Raw genomic sequence first — 17,153 nt, forward strand, 5'->3', positions numbered from 1 at the left:
GCATGTTTATTTTGCATTTCAACGTGCGATCTGCATGCAACAAGAATGACGATATTATTCACTTTCTTTCTCAATTTCCGACTTGGTTCAATAATATCATGATCTCAGAAACATGGTACTACAATAACTGTGCAATGCTGACTTTGGATGGTTATCATCGTTTTGTTATTATTCACCCTAGTGGAAAGGTGGTGGTGTCACGCTTTTTGTTGCAGAAGACGCAAAATCATTTCCGATGGAGGCAGAAATGTTGTAGGCCCGTGTGCTCAGATTTGGGCGCACGTTAAAGAACCCCAGGTGGTCGAAATTTCCGGAACCCTCCACTACGGCGTCTCTCATAATCATATGGTGGTTTTGGGACGTTAAACCCCACAAATCAATCAGAAGACGCAAAACGCGAGTTGTTAGAAGAATATAAAAAAGTGACAGAAGACTACGAAATAATCGCGGTAAAGAATAAAAAGAGAATAATGTCGGTGGTATATTGCCCACCAAAGAAAAATGTTGTCACTTTTATACATTTTTTTATTCAGTCTTGGTTCACGTATGCGTGAACAATCTGAAATGTGTCTGTGGTGGTGAACTAAACGTAGATATGCTCGAGCAAGCTAACTCATCCTTTGCACTGAACACATGTCTTCAGTCTACAGGTTTTATGAATACAATCATTACACCGACATGGATAACAATTCGTTCATCTTCTCTTCCTGATCTTCTAATTGTCGATATATTTACTGCTGTATACAATACATGCTCATTGGTGTGTGACATAAGTGACCACTGCCCTGTCTATTTATCACACTCTGATGACTCGAAAAACGTGGTTCACGTAAGTCAAAAGGCAACTTATTAATGAATCACTCAAGCAAACATAGAGCAATTGGAGATTGACGTCATGAACCACGACTGGTCACATGTTAAAAAAAACTGATGCACATGATGCATACAACAATTTTATTGGAATATTTATCAATATACATGCTAGAAATTTTTCTATGAAAACAGCCAAGCATTCGAAAAAAATCGAAAGCCTTGGGTTACACATGAGCTTTCCAAAATGATAAATTCAAAAAATAATCTTCACAATTCCTTCTTACGTACACGATTCTACTTGACATTACAGGTATTTAGAAAATTTAGATACAGACTAGATGCTGAATTAAAAACAGGCAAAGGCAATGCACTACCAGAAACTACTTTCAAATGTCTCCAGGCAACGACCAGCGATCGCATGGCAAACGAATAATTCGGTTCTAGGTCGCCTTAAACAGGTTACGCTCCCAACATCGATAAAGCTAGACTCACGGGAGGTAGCAGGCATGGTTTTGCCGATCACTTCAATCACCATTTCGCAACTGCACAAAGTGATACCCCTAGTGACAATGTCAGCGTGAAGGAATTGGGCTGCTGCATTGCTATTCGCGAAAGTGCATTCTTTGCGCCTACCGGTGAGGGTGAAGTATACAGAGTGTACATGAGACTGAAGAACAGTAGGGCTTTAGATATAAATACCTTCCAAATTAAGCCTATAAAATATGTTAAGATTTATTGCTCTTCCAGCAGTGCACATTTTTAATTTAATTTTAGAAACTTCCATTCACCCAAGCGCAATGAAATACGCTAAGGTTTAAGTTATTTATAAGGGTGGTGATCGGAACTCTGCGTCAAAGTACCGACCGATATCTGTGCTCCCAGTTTTTTCAAAGGGTATAGAAAAACTCCTATTTACTCGATTTACACACTTCTTAACTAAAAAGAGCATTCCTGCTCACTTACAGTAAGGCTTTCGAAAAAACAGGTCGACAGAAAGGGCACACCGAACATTAAGAGAATTCATATTATAGAGCTTTGAACATAACTGCTATACGGCTGGTATATTTATTATTTTAGTAAAGCTTTCGACAGTCTTGATCACAAAATTCTTATTCACAAATTTTCCCTATGTGGATTTCGTGGAAGACCGTTATAGTTACTTCAGTCATATCTTAAAGAACGAAATCAGTGTGTCTCCATCAATAACCACAAGTCATCCTATTTACCTGTTCTATGCAGTGTGCCCACAGGCCGTATTTTCGGACCACTTTTGTTTAATGTATTTAATAATGACATTGTATGTATAGCTGATGATGCGAAATTCGTCATGAACGCGGATGATTGCACATTGTGTGTGTCTCCTCCTGATTCCAACAAACTTTTTCAAAGAAGCAATGAAATAATGCTTAGTTCGTCAAATTGGACTCAGGCAAACAGGCTTAAGATAAATTCAAAGAAAACAAAAGTTATCGTGTTTCACGCTAAAATAAACCCCTCGCATTCACAAAGATATTTACTTTCAGAATCAAAGTATTGAGTTGTTCGAAGAATTGAAAATTCTTAGAGTATATTTTTCTTCTGGTTTACATTGGGATACCTACAATAATTATCTTTGTGGTAAGGTATCTACGGTTGCCGGTGCTATGGCGCGCTACCACGCAAGCTTGCCTGTGAGGGCAACGCTGCAAATTTATTGTGGTTTATTCCTGTCATATGTCCACTACTGTTACTTTGTCTGGACAACAACTTCAAAATGCAACTTGCCAAAACTCGTACAATTCAAAAGAAAATTGTCCGCTATATTGAAAATGTTGATCAACTTTCAGCCACACAAGGTACATTTTTCAAACACAAATTACACCGTGTTGACAGGCTGTATGAATGTATATTATTAGAAAAAATGTATTCCTCATCCCAAAATGTTAAAAACTGCATTACATCACTCGCAAAATTAAAACGGCACAACAACATGAAACAAACACACACAACCTTGAAGTATGGAAAGGTGCCCTGGTCACGAAACAACTGCAGCCTGCAATCACTAGCTCATTCTATTCCAACCATACTCGACCGGTACAAACACACAACCGCATCAAATAAAAAAAAAAACATCTGCACGGCCACTTTTTAACTTTATAAAAACGCATTACTTTTCATTCTTGTACGAAATGTCATTGTCACCTTTTATGTGTAAGTGTGATGTATGCTTATCTGTATGTATAATGCTTTCGATGTGAATGCTATGTAAAAACACTTGTTGACATGTGTCATATATGTGCTATTGTCATGTAAGGGACTCTGGGCCTTCGTCAAGCTGCTGCGACAGCTTTTTGCCCAGGTGTCCCTCTAGATTGTTTTCTGGCAAATAAAAAGAGAATTGAATTGAATTGAACCTTAAAAAACGCAGCAGTGTTTCTAAATGCGAAGCACTTTTTAGCGAACTTCGGCGAGTTCACCATATCTATCTATCTATCTATCTATCTATCTATCTATCTATCTATCTATCTATCTATCTATCTATCTATCTATCTATCTATCTATCTATCTATCTATCTATCTATCTATATCTATCTGTCTGTCTGTCTCTCATTATATCTATCTATCTATCTATCTATCTATCTATCTATCTATCTATCTATCTATCTATCTATCTATCTATCTATCTATCTATCTATCTATCTATCTATCTGCCTGTCTAGCCGCCTACGACTTTTAGCTCTCCCAGCCTTTGGATAACGGGATGTATACCAAAACTGGTATTGAATAGCATGACTCTATGACGATCATAAGTGACTATTCGCGGGATGAAAATCATATGTATGTCATCAATGTCTTGATTGACATGTCATGGTCTTGCTGCTACTGCGGTGGTGGTTTTGTTCCCGTCACATATTGCAAAACTAGTATGGTATAACATGACTGCATGGCGAACATAAGTGACAGGCCCTCGCCTGGTAATCATGACATGCGTGTCATCTGAGAACATGGCTACATTCCACACGCATGATGCACTCGCAGTCGTTTAGCAAGGTTCGCATATACAAAATCTGGTATAACGTGACGTCAATGAGTGATGAAAGTATATGGCTGGTGCAAGCATGATAAACACGACATGCGTGTCATGAAAGAACAAGACATTATGCCACTTTCATGATGCGCTGGCGGCTGTTTTGGTAGCTTCACATACACCAAATTTGGTATTACGTGACATGAATGGACGACGAATGGTGCAAACAAGATAATGATGAGATACGTGTCATGTAAAAACATGACAACATGCCACACTCATGATGCGCTCGCGGCCGTTTCGCTCCCTTCACATACACCAAATTTGGGATTACGTGACGCGAATGGATGGCAAATGTAAATCCTGCGTCAAAACATAATAATCATCACATGCGTGTTATGTAAAACATGAAGACATGCGACGCTCATTGTGCACTCACGGACATTTCGCTAGCTTCACATACACGAAATTTAGTATTACGTTGCGCGAACAGACGTAGAAGGTAAACGATACCTCCAAACATGATAATCATGACATGCCTGTCATGTATAGCTGACTACATGCTACGCTCATAGTGCACTCGCGGCTGTTTCACTAACGTCACATATACCAAATTTGGTATTACGTGGCGTGAATGAACCACGAACACAAATGCCTGGCGCAAACAGGATAACCACAATATACAAATCATGTACGGCATATTTTACGTCCACCTCGTTACGTTGTGCTGATTTTAATGAGATAATTCAACCTTCCTTATCCGTGCTTCGCATATCATCCATTTTTACTGTATGTGAGATTTTTGGTGGCCTTGTCCACTCTAGAGATCCTTCATCTCATTTACTCTTCGTGCACCATATCCGCAAATATGAGTCTATAGGTGCCTTTTTTTGGTGTTTTTCTTTCCCTATTCTCGACAGCCATTGACAGCTGTCTCCAAAGTGTGCAGTACATACGGTGCCTCGAACAGGCAGTTTTGGCCTTGAAAACAGCGCTAGTGCAAATGGTTCTTCGGGCTTTCTGATTAGGTACGAGCAACTGCAGTGAACCTGGGAGATTGATGAAATAGCAGAGAACCGCCGCTGAAAGGCCCAGCGAAGTCACTTGCAATGAGCTATTGCCCCACCACGGTGGTCCAGTGGCTAAGGTACTCGGCTGCTCACCCGAAGGTCATGGGTTTGAATCCCGGCTGCGGTGGCTGCATTTCTGACGGAGGCGGAAATGTTGTAGGCCCGTGTGCTCAGATTCAGGTGCACGTTAAAGAACCCCAGGTGGTCCAAATTTCCGGCGCCCTTCACTACGGCGTCTCTCGTAATCATATGGTGGTTTTGGGACGTAAACTCCACATATATATTTATCTATCTGCAATGAGCTAGGTGGTCACACAGAGGGTTAGAAAAAAAATGCCAGCGCGTAGATGACGACTAAAGACGAATTTGTAGCTGACGCCGAGTTATGAATGTTCGGACCCCAGCTCAGCACTGTGTATTCTTCCCCTTTGCTTTGCAAGTGGGCATTTATATGAAAAATTAACAAATATGGTAGGTGAAAGTGTGTGGCTATTTTCAGGTAATACTGACATAAAAAATAATCTAGCCGCGCACCATCACTACTACTGGTCACTTACTTTCTGAAAAAAAGGAAAATGTTTGGACGCACAAGAAAGAATAAATGGACACAATGAAATATTACATCGCAAACATACCACAGTCTCTAACCACCTAGTGTTGAGAACGTACAAGCTTGTGCGGGCAAATGCTAAATTAAAGTCACAAAATTCACACTAAGGTTGAGAGTTCCGCAATGTGTACTTTTACTTGCCTACTTCAGGAAACATGCAAAGCAGACATAAACGAATGCACTTGTGTTACCTTTGTCCGTAGTGAGACACGCCTACGTAACCCATCAATGAGCCTATAAGGGTAGGCAGAAACAGCCTCGACGCCTCAAGGCGGAGTTTTTTCTCATTGTTAGAGAAAATCTGAAAAGCCCCAGACTTTATAATATTTACCTTCTTCATAGGCCATTGGTAAAGTATATTTCACGCGTGACTGATTCAAGATCAGAAGATTTTCGATTAGCAACTGCAAACAGTCACGACGTATAGCTTTTTGTCAGTGCGGCTATGCGTAAGGATCTTGCCGGCTGGTGCTGCGATGAACGATGACCATTCTCAATTTTTAAGAAAGGGAACACAGGAGCGTATTTCATTTCACAAATGTTTACAGTGTACATAAATTGACGCCCACATAGGTGGTGTTAAGCTGCAGACGATGAAATGGAGTCACAAAAGTACTGGTGTTTCTCAAGAGAGAGAGAAGTAATATTGGTGTATAAAGTAATTGGCGCAAAACCTAAGCGACGAACTTTATCTATCGCCCCCTCACTGAGAGGCCTTTTGCCCCCTTTACAAAGTACATGCATCAATGCACATATAAATTCGGAAAGATCATGTTACATAATTTCTGTGTAGAGTACGGTAATTTGCGATACGAGTTATCATTGCATTGCAAGCGTCTTGTGACACTCCGGAAAAAAAAGTGAAAAAGTGGGTGCTTCCTCAAGCCACAAAAAAGCTGGCCCCACCTACTTCATAGAGTGACGCTACTTGTCATGTCGTGAGCCGAACACATACACGCTCTTCTCCGGGCGCCATATCCTGTCCCAAGAAAAAGTGCTAACGTATATCGCGTTTGCTCTGGTGAATAATTCGGCAGCAACCTCATTTGCGGTAATTTTGCCTTTTAGGGTTCAAGAATACAGAATGTCATCCCTGTTAAAGTAATGATTGTTAAAGTTTTGTTCTCAAACTACGCTGCACATGGTGCTGCAGACATTAGAACACCGTTCTTTCTTTTTACATTTCAGTCACGTCGCATGTTTGAAATTTTCTGCAACTTCTTATGTTGGTCCCATGACTTTTCAATGGAGATTGTAGCTGACCCTTACTCAGCTACTGAAATACGCCGTCGAAATTATGACATCATTGCGATGGCACGATTAATCGGGCTTCCTGGTACTCGTTCTTTTGACAGGGTATGAAATGAACACAAACATGCATATAGCTTGCGCTGTTCGCCTTTTTCTACCAGATTCACTGTTTGTGCATCCTAGGTTCTGTCAAAATAAACGTCATGGGGACAAATCCTTGTAACTTGACCCGTACTGAACCGATTCTAAAAATGCTTGTGGCTGTAAATTCGTGAGAAAAAAATCTCTTGCCGTGAATTCACTTCATGGCTACTTTAAAAAAGTGCAGCAGGGCCCCTTTGAGTCGGTATAGTCGCGTAGAGTCCTACAAAAGTGAAATTTGCAATTTTCACACAAAAATCTACTGTACTTTGAGGAACAAACCTGTGGAAGCCTGACGTCGAGCGGCCATTCCGAGTGGTTTAAAGTCCGCGCCCAAGTGCGCAAGTGCGCCATGCGCTCCGTGGCGTAAGCAGTATGCGCGCGTAAAAGGTACTTTTTTTTAATTGCATTTTCTGTAAATTTGTTACTTTCAATGGCCGTTTCTTAAAAAGCACTGAATTGATTTCAATGAATCTTTGTATGCGTGAGCTGGAACAAGTTGTGAACAATCGGAACAAAAGAAATTGCCGATTTCCCAAACCATGAAGCTGTAAAGCAACTACACAACAATACGCACTTCCTTTGCATTGTTTAAGCAGTATTTTTTCATTTATTTACAAGAACTTTATGAAAAACGTAATATCTTTTTAAGTTCACACGTAACTTATGTGTATCTACAACAACACGAATGATTATGATTACTACATTCTCTTCGGCAGTTGCAGAGAAAAGGTACATTGAATGAGTGAACCCCCTTTCAAGTTTGGGAGTGTTCCATAGGAAGGATAAGCAACCTAGGCTAGAAAAGGTGTTCTTGCAGCCGTTTCTAGAGTATTACGCTAAAACTGACATATACCATATACCCTCTTAACGTGACTCTACATTCGAAATGAAACCTGTACAGGAACCATTCGTATTGGTGTTTAAAGCTCCGGCGTAGTTTCATGGTAGAGCACTGGGTTGCCACGCAGAGGAAGGAGGCTCGATTCCCGCTCAGTCCACAGTGTTTTTTATTTAGTTTTTCTTCTTCTTTTGTGCAATATTAGATATGGACAGCAGTGGTGGTAGTGGCGGTGGACAACGATGGCGCCACAATCAACCCTTGTTGTGATCTAATAACAGCTTTCTCTCTAAAACCTCCTCAGACGAGCTGGAAACTTGGCATGTTACAGCAGCACTGTAATAGCAAGATTGTGAGAACACCATTGATAGAGCACTCGCAATCTAAAATTATTCTGTCAGGTAACAAGTATTTCATCGAAATAAAGCGGCTTGGGCAAGAAATCACTTGAAAATACAAAAATCGTTATATAGAACAAGCTTACGCATGGCCTGTCGAATAGCGTGAAGGCTCCCATTGGGTCCGTGCCATTTTGTGGTTCATGTAAAACGGTCAAAAAGTAGTGGTCCACACGAACATCTTGTTGAAGTGGTTCCTGAACGTCAAGCCCTCGCTGTACAACTACAAGAGTTGCATCGCAAATTGACCTCATTTGTGGCATGTGCCGATGTACATGTTCCGACGTGAACGATTTAAATAAAGTGTGGTCAGTCGCACTTCTGTCTCTTGGCGACACAGTGTTTTGTAAATATTCGTGTAATCAGCTGATTCCGGGCGTCATGCATGTGCATCGACTCAGCAAGCGTCAAGAACCAAGAAAGCATTGTGACATCTCACCGAGATGAAGGCTTTCCAGCAGAGCTAAGGAACGTTTCACAGTGTGATGCTCGAAAGAAACCGTTTTTCATTTAATGTTTCGTTACTGCGTCTACAGACGACCGCAATACTATAGCAACATTGTGGGAACAATGTGAACCCCCTTTCAAGACTGTAACATGGAGAACTTCACCGTTGGGATTAAGAGGTACACTTATTTCAGTAGGCTGCAGTTGGACAAAATTTTCTGTTGTCGATATTCTTTACACAGGAATGGTTTTTGTTTCACCTGAATTCATCATCATCATCATCATCATCATCATCATCAGCCTGACTACGTCCACTGCAGGACAGAGGCCTCTCCCATGTTCCGCCAGTTAACCCGGTCCTGTGCTTTCTGCTGCCAATTTATACCCGCAAACTTCTTAATCTCGTCTGCCCACCTAACCTTCTGTCTCCCCCTAACCCGCTTCCCTTCTCTGGGAATTCAGTTAGTTACCCTTAATGACCAGCGGTTATCCTGTCTACGGGCTACATGCCCGGCCCATGTCCATTTCCTCCTCTTTATTTCAACTATGATATCCTTAACCCCCGTTTGTCCCCTAATCCACTCTGCTCTCTTCTTGTCTCCTAAGGTTACACCTACCATTTTTCTTTCCATTGATCGCTGCGTCGTCCTCAATTTAAGCTGAACCCTATTTGTAAGTCTCCAGGTTTCTGCTCCGTAGCTAAGTACCGGCAGGATACAGCTGTTATATAACTTCCTCTTGAGGGATAGTGGCAATCTATCTGTCATAATTTGAGAGTGCTTGCCGAATGTACTCCACCGCATTCTTATTCTTCTAGTTACTTCAATCTCGTGGTTAGGCTCTGCGGTTATTACCTGCCCTAAGTAGGCATAGTCTTTTACAACTTCAAGTGCACTATTACCTACCTCGAAGCGCTGCTCCTTTCCGAGGTTGTTGTACATTACTTTCGTTTTCTGCAGATTAATTTTAAGACCCACCTTTCTGCTCTGCTTGTCTAACTTCGTAATCATGAGTTGCAATTCGTCCCCTGAGTTACTCAGCAATGCAATGTCATCGGCGAAGCGCAGGTTACTAAGGTACTCTCCATTAACTCTTCTCCCTAACTGTTCCCATTCTAGGCGTCTGAAAACCTCTTGTAAGCACGCGGTAAATAGCATTGGGGAGATTGTGTCCCCCTGCCTTACACCCTTCTTGATTGGTATTCTGTTGCTTTCTTTATGAAGCACTATGGTAGCAGTTGATCCCCTGTAGATTTCTTCCAGAATGTTTATATATACTTCATTTACGCCGTGATTCCGCAGTGTCTGCATGACGGCTGATATTTCTACGTAATCAAACGCCTTCTCGTAATCTATGAAAGCTATGCATAGTGGTTGGTTATACTCTGAGCATTTCTATATTACCTAATTGATAGTATGAATGTGGTCAATTGTTGAGTAGCCTGTTCGAAATCCTGCTTGTTCCTTTGGTTGATTGAATTCTAATGTTTTCTTTACTCTGTTAGCAATTACCTTTGTAAATAGCTTGTATACTACAGAGAGCAAGCTGATCGGCCTGTAATTCTTCAAGTCCTTGTCATCTCCTTTCTTATTTATTAAGATGATGTTAGCGTTCTTCCAAGACTCTGGTACCCTTCCCGTCAGGAGACACCTCGTAAACAGGGTGGCTAGTTTTTCTAACACAATCTGTCCTCCATCTTTCAGCAGATCTGATGTTACCTGATCCTCACCAGCAGCTTTGCCTCTTTGCATGCTCTCCAAAGATTTTCTGACTTCTATCACCACTGGTGGGGTGTTATCTGGGTTACTGCTAGTTCTTATAGTATTAAGGTCGTGGTTGTCTCGGCTACTGTACAGATCTCTGTAAAACTCCTCCGCTATTTTAACTATCCTATCCACATTGGTAGTTCGTTTGCCTTCTTTGTCCCTTAGTGCATACATCCGACTTTTGCCTATCCCAAGTTTCCTCTTCACTGCTTCGACGCTTCCTCCGTTTTTCAGAGCGTGTTCAATTCTCTCCATGTTATACCTTCTCACATCGCATACTTTACGCCTATTTATCAACTTCGAAAGCTCTGCCAGTTCTATTTTGTCTGTTGTACTTGACACTTTCATGCTTTGACGCTTCTTAATTAGGTTCTTCATTTCTTGGGAAAGCTTGCCAGTGTCCTGTCTAACTACCCTGCCTCCAACTTCCACTGCACACTCCGTAATGATACTCGTTAGATTATCATTCATTGTATCTACGCTAGGGTTGGTTTCCTCATGCACTAAGAGCCGAGTACCTGTTCTGCAGCGACACTCTGAATTCCTGTACTTTCCCTCTCAGTGATAGCTCATTGATTGGCTTCTTGCGTATCAGTTTCTGTCGTTCCTTCTTCAAGTCTAGGCGAATTCGAGACCGTACCATTCTATGGTCACTGCATCGTACCTTGCCAACCACTTCCACATCCTGCACGATTCCTGGGTGTGCAGTCATTATAAAGTCTATTTCGTTCTTATTTTCGCCATTAGGGCTCCTCCATGTTAGCCTGCAGGTATTTCACCCTGTCTGTTGATGCTTATGATGACGAAAAAATAACAAATAAACAAATAAGTATTTTAACTTCATGATCCTTCGTTACCGCAAGCCATCAGAACAGATGAGACAAAAGTGCCTTTTGGCGAATAACTACATGGTAACTAGGCATTGCCTCTTTTGACAGACTGTCAGAGACGCCGAAAGTACTGCTTGGAAAGTACTCTAATACTAACGGCATATGATTCGTCATGTAGACAAGCGAGATAGGTTGATGCCATTGGTGATCGCAGTTATGATATAATGAACTTGTTTCAAATAATTTAAATATATAAAACTTTTCTCGCTTACTTTCTTCACCCAAACATTATAGCGATGGTCACTGTAGGTATAAGCTTACTCATTCAAATAAATGCGCATAATGTCGATTTGGCCACATAAGTGGCAATGCAGCTTTTGTCAAATCATATGAAATAATTTTATTCACTGCCCGGCGAATCGGTGTGACGGTACAGATTGATCACACTTTGGCCCATGGCAACTTCCTCCGCTCTCCGAACGGTCTACAGTTGGTGCTCCAGGTTCGAGCCGAGCAAGGCAGACTTCCAGCGCGCGCGGAGGCTTTTGCTATTTAAGGAGACATCATGGCTATAGTTTAGTATGGCTCCACATCCCCATAGAATGCATTCTAGGATGTTTCCGTAGCCGCAGGCTCTGCACTTGTGTGTAGTGCCTTAATCTGGTTGAATTATGAGCGTAATAGCGAGTAAGTTCATGTTTTTCACGGCGGCCAATCCACGGACTTGCTCTTGCTTGCCTAATTTTGGGTGATGGGGTGAGAACTACCTCATAGAAATAACGTGGCATGTTTTGGTACATTAAGTTACAACACGCCCTTGGCTTTCATTGTGGGAAGCCTAAATATAACTGATGATGATCCTAAACATTTATTTCAATATACTACACTTTTAGAGACATGACTAATTCAGCATTTTGGTTACGTTTGATCTAGCTCTCAGCAACTGTATTTAGCGAAATTGTCAATCTCGTATGTGGGAACAATTTCAGACGTTTTCGAAATTTTGCCTGTTATGAACGTGTTACAAAACAATCAGGAATGAGTGTATTATCGAACACTGTGCTCTATTGGCGATTTTCACAATAGGATTCTCAGCCCTGTAGATGAACGGTATTTTGTTATGGTGCTATCCGCTGGTAAAGGGATACTAACATCTTTTTTTTTTCAGAGGCGGGTTAACTCTGCCATACATATATTTTGTATACAGGGACGGCTCTGAGCAAGTGTAATGCTCAGCAAAGGCAGATATTTTATTTAATATTATAGTCAGTTTTGTCGTGGCGCACCTACCTACATTGACACTACCTTACTGTCAGGCTACAGTACTGATTCCGGTGGTTTCACGCAGCAGTACGGCTTGCTGTGATGATGCCAAACTATGAAAAAAAAAACTGACAGCTTTTGGGATGCCTTCTAGATTGCATGCTCGTGCCGTGCGGTCACTGATATTCAGCGTGCTTGTGAAGTGCACTAGCGGAGTCTTGAATATACTGAACGTGTATGTGAACACAAGATATGCGCTTATTAGACGGTGAATCAATAGTTTGATTTCCAATTTGTCGCCATGGCGCCAATACTTTACACTGTAAAGTCTTGCGCCAGTTGAAAGGGGGGGGGGGGGGGTGATAAGTGCAAGTTTTGCCATTTCCCATCAGATCCGGCGATGAGACAAGCGTGGGTCGACTTTTGCGCGCCGCAGCCGAGGCGAGGACGGGACACCAACCAAGTTCACTCTGTTCGCTGCCCTTCCAAGCGGACCCGTACGCGCGCAACATGAAGTGGCTCGTCGACTTCAGATTGTCCACGAAGAATCCCACCAACCTCGTGGCCCCCCTGCTGTGACAGTTGCCACATGTTCGGTGCAGCAGATGATCGAAGCGACACGCGTACGAGGATACGTCACGAAAAATTCCGCGTGCACATACTATCACGTACCGGGTGGCACTGCTTCAAATGTGTCGTGACGTAAGGGTACAGAAGAAATTAAAAGTAGGTTTTGAAAGCATGCTCTAATCAATTTTTGAGGACGCACACACGCTTACCGGTACGTTTTCTAGGGTCTAGAGTGCTCGGCCTATTATCAAAAAGAACAATAAGCGAGGAATTCCGTGTCATTATCCCTGTAATATTATGGCAAGGAAAATTTCGAGACCTAACGCTACACTAGCATTTTTGTTTGAAGAATGTGATGAAATTCCCATTTTCTGGCAACTCGCAATCAGCAGTTTTGGCATGTTTTTCGGTGTGCGCTTCTTTGCTATCTTGGCCTGCACGGCTGCGCAGCAATTGAACACACGCAGTAATAATCTGCACTTGGGATAAAAATTAACAAAAATAACCGTCCAAGCCGGCCATCTGTACAAATAAGTAACCAGCAAAAGTTGCAACGTCCATCCTGGTGTTCAGCAGTGGGTTCAACGGAACGTTGCACTGAAGCCTTTCACAATCATCGGTTACATGTTGGTGCTTCTCAATGAGGTTAGACACACGTTTGGCATCACAGTGTTTATTTCACATGCCGCCCATTGTGCTTAGCATTATCACGGTAATGAAGAAGTGTAATGAGTGGTGGGAGAAGTGAATTTCTGGGAGAAGTGAGTGGTTAGTATTTAGCTAGGGAGCGCACCTACCTTTATTTATACCGGCTGCGGCGGCTGCATTTCCGATGGAGGCGGAAATGTTGTAGGCCCGTGTACTCAGATTTGGGTGCACTTTAAAGAACCCCAGTTGGTAAATATTTCCAGAGCCCTCCACTACGGCGTCTCTCATAACCATATGGTGGTTTTGGGACGTTAAACCCCACAAATCTATCTACCTTTATTTATAAGAGTGCACTGTTTCACTGACGCATTACCACCACGAATATGATGTTCGAGCCATCGAGCTTCCGATCCGCAGCGCGTGGTGCTAACCATTAGCCCACGATTCATACGTTGCCAAAGTTGTTAACAGGAGGCCATTTGTACACAGCACACCGTTTGGTGGTCCTCAGAGCTTTGTAACTTGAGCGCGATTTCGTCATCAGGAGCGAGATGGTGCGACGGGCTGACGTTCGGCGAGGTTGTTGCCACTGGTATTACGGTAAACACCGCCTCCACGGCACAAGGTCGCTCCTGCGCACACAACTATTAGACTCGTGATTAGGGAGACCAGAAAGGTCACATCACTCGCTGCAGCGGCCGCGTTTTCGAAATGAACACGCTGCTCGCACTCGAAGCACGAATCGTGAGAGTTGTTCGCGCTTGTCTTGTGTACACTTGTGTGTCCGTTCGTGCGTCTTTCTCTCTGTTAGAACAGCGCGCCTTAAGAGCTTAGATGTTATAATTGTTAGTCCGCACACGTCCTGTGCATGCTTATTTCATGCGGTATTTCTGCTTGATGAGTGTGCCACAAGTTTCGAGCTGTTTGCCGTTTTTCGCGAAAGATTACACTTTCTTTCTGAAACATTCAATCCTTCGCCCATGTGTTGAAACAATGAAAAATCATTACTCAACTACTTTTGTGAAGGCACGTGTCAATTCGTGTTATAGCGATTTCTTTAAAGAGTTATTAGCCACGTTTTGTGTAGGTATTTTGACAGTTTATTAGTACATTGTATTGAACTGCTAGCGGTGAAGTGTATAAAATTATGAAATTTCGCTATTTGTATTTAGTGTGATGGTGGGTACTGGAATCTAATTTCTTGCGATCTCTGACAAGTGAAGCGTGACCGAGCGGTGGTTGCAAACGTAGGCCAAATGAATTTGCTCATTGAAATAACGAACAAGTGTCCACGTTTACACCATCGGCCCTTAACCGAAGTGGTTAGCCGACAAAAAGATGTGGACCATGTTGAGGAAAAGAACGTTATTTCTAAGTTTAGATGATGATTTATAGAAGCCTACATAATGCTGAAAGTACGCAACAAAGCGCAGTGAGTGTCAAACGTAATTCGTAACGTATATAATTGGGAAAATTTAACGCACAGACGCTGTTGTATGTGTGAACAAAAATTACTCTTCACACATGGATGTGTCGATTCAAAATGTGTTTTGCAAGTCATGCAGCTATATATTTGACCTGGAAAAGCGTTTTTCGAAGTAAATTTTTATGCTTCGTTTATCATTCTAGGAAAGCGTACAATGATGTGCTTGTTCCAGAGCTATTTTTATGACGTGCGATTTGCTGCTCTTATTCTACTTGTCAATCACCTCCAACATCTGACACAGCATATTCAGTTATTTAAAACTCGAGGCAATGCTGAAGTCGTTCAACTATTCGAAGAAAAAAATGTGTCCTATAACAAGCACAATTTTTTAAATGAAATCACAAAGGCTATGCAGCTTTTGCATTGTGGACCTGTAGTTGTTTGCAAAAAGATCTCACGTTCTTTACGCAGAACCTGAAAGTGAGCTACGAAGCGTTCCTTGCTTGGTCCTATGCTATGATAAAAAATGGCTTATGGATTCCTGTTGACTCGCGGAAACACAAAGCATAACCTCTGCATGTAGTACTGGAAATAAGCACAACTTACAGCGTCCCCATGAGAGCGTTATCGTGCGGCCATGAATGTCCGCTGGAAGCATCGTTGCAATCATCTGTTGATTTGGGAATGGTCGCTTTGCCCATGCAGTGGGAATCTGTCACACGAAGGCCCGCACTAAAATTCGGTATATGATGTGCAAGTTGCCCGCCACAGTTCACCTTTGCGTTCGATGGTGCAGGAGTCATGTGGCGCTTTGAGAAATCCGCGCACCGTCTCCAAAGTGGTTCGCGCGCTCACTGGCGCTCAACTGTAGCCGAGTTTCAGGAGAGAAGGAAGTCCGTCGAGAAACGTCACTGAAGCACCGTCAGTGCGCCGCAGCCTGCCAGTCGCTAGTGAACGGTACACGACTGTGAGCACTCGTCCTTGTTGCCTTTGCAGCTGCCCTTGATTTTGCTTTTTCCACTCTTCGCTACAGCTGTGCTAACAAGAGGCAAGCTCGATGAACTAACAGGACAAAAAAGCATGACAAATAATGAAAGCTAGCGAGAGCCCAGTACGATCTAACAGCTCAGCATTTCATTTTGACTGCGTAGTACGTGTTCTTTTCATGAATTGGTGCTTTTGAAACGCATGTGCACTCTTGCGCGTGAGAGGAGGTTCGGAAGGTATGCGACATGCACGTTGCGTGGCAGTGCTCGATGACGCCAAAATACACGCCCCTGGCAGTTTTCTCTTTTTTCTTCGTCGTAGCTCGATTCCTAGAACGGCTGAAATACGCCATGCAACGGAGTCAGACATTCATAAAAAGTGCCTGCGCCATTAGACACTTGGCAAGACATTCAAAACTGCTTCACAACCACAATATCACATCAGCACTACTGATCAAAATGTTGAGCAATAGCCGGCTTACTTTTTTGGCCACCTGATTTTATCAGAAATTGTATGTGTTATGATTGTCCATGCCTTTACGGTTGCCGTAGAAAAAAAATAAAACTTCCTGTCCAGCATCTCACCTCACTTCACTCGAGCTTTGAGAGATTGATTGATATGTGGGGTTTAACGTCCCAATACCACCATATGATTATGAGAGACGCCGTAGTGGAGGGCTCCGAAAAATTCGACCACATGGGGTTCTTCAACGTGCACTCAAATCTGAGCACATGGGCCTACAACATTTCCACCTCCATCGGAAATGCAGCCGCCGCAGCTGGGATGAGCTTCGAGAAAATAATGTAATGAGGCATCGTCAACGAAAAAAGCAATGACAGCCCGCGTAACCTTTCGAACGATATTCTGAAAAAACCTGCAAGTGAATAGGTCAAATGCACACAACGCCATGATTCATACTTCTGTGATATAACTACACTAGGCGCCCATTCGCGTGAAAACGCAGCCGTACACTTTTATTGAAGCTGTTGCCCATAAACCACCCTATGGTCGCACAATTTATGCGCATCCAGTGATTTCGCGCTGCTGCCACACATTACATATGTTTATGCCACTAGCCGCTCACC

At 42.5% G+C, this 17,153-nt stretch overlaps 1 protein-coding gene across 6 annotated transcripts in view; it reads right to left on the reverse strand.

The window, feature by feature from the left end:
* The window catches only part of LOC119173523 (solute carrier family 41 member 3), an 880,209-nt gene extending 864,201 nt beyond the window's left edge, over nucleotides 1-16,008 (reverse strand). Inside the window, exon 1 of one of the 6 annotated variants that reach the window (XM_075896482.1) lies at nucleotides 15,688-16,008. In XM_075896482.1, the coding sequence (XP_075752597.1) occupies nucleotides 15,688-15,884 (197 nt within the window). In that variant the 5' untranslated portion in view covers nucleotides 15,885-16,008. The remainder of the gene's footprint in view (nucleotides 1-15,687) is intronic. The other 5 variants (XM_075896486.1, XM_075896484.1, XM_075896483.1 and 2 more) reach the window with 5 other exon arrangements.
* Nucleotides 16,009-17,153: the final 1,145 nt, after the last annotated feature.

Source organism: Rhipicephalus microplus, chromosome 5 (genome assembly GCF_043290135.1).
Source record: "Rhipicephalus microplus isolate Deutch F79 chromosome 5, USDA_Rmic, whole genome shotgun sequence".
NCBI classification, from domain to species: domain Eukaryota; kingdom Metazoa; phylum Arthropoda; class Arachnida; order Ixodida; family Ixodidae; genus Rhipicephalus; species Rhipicephalus microplus.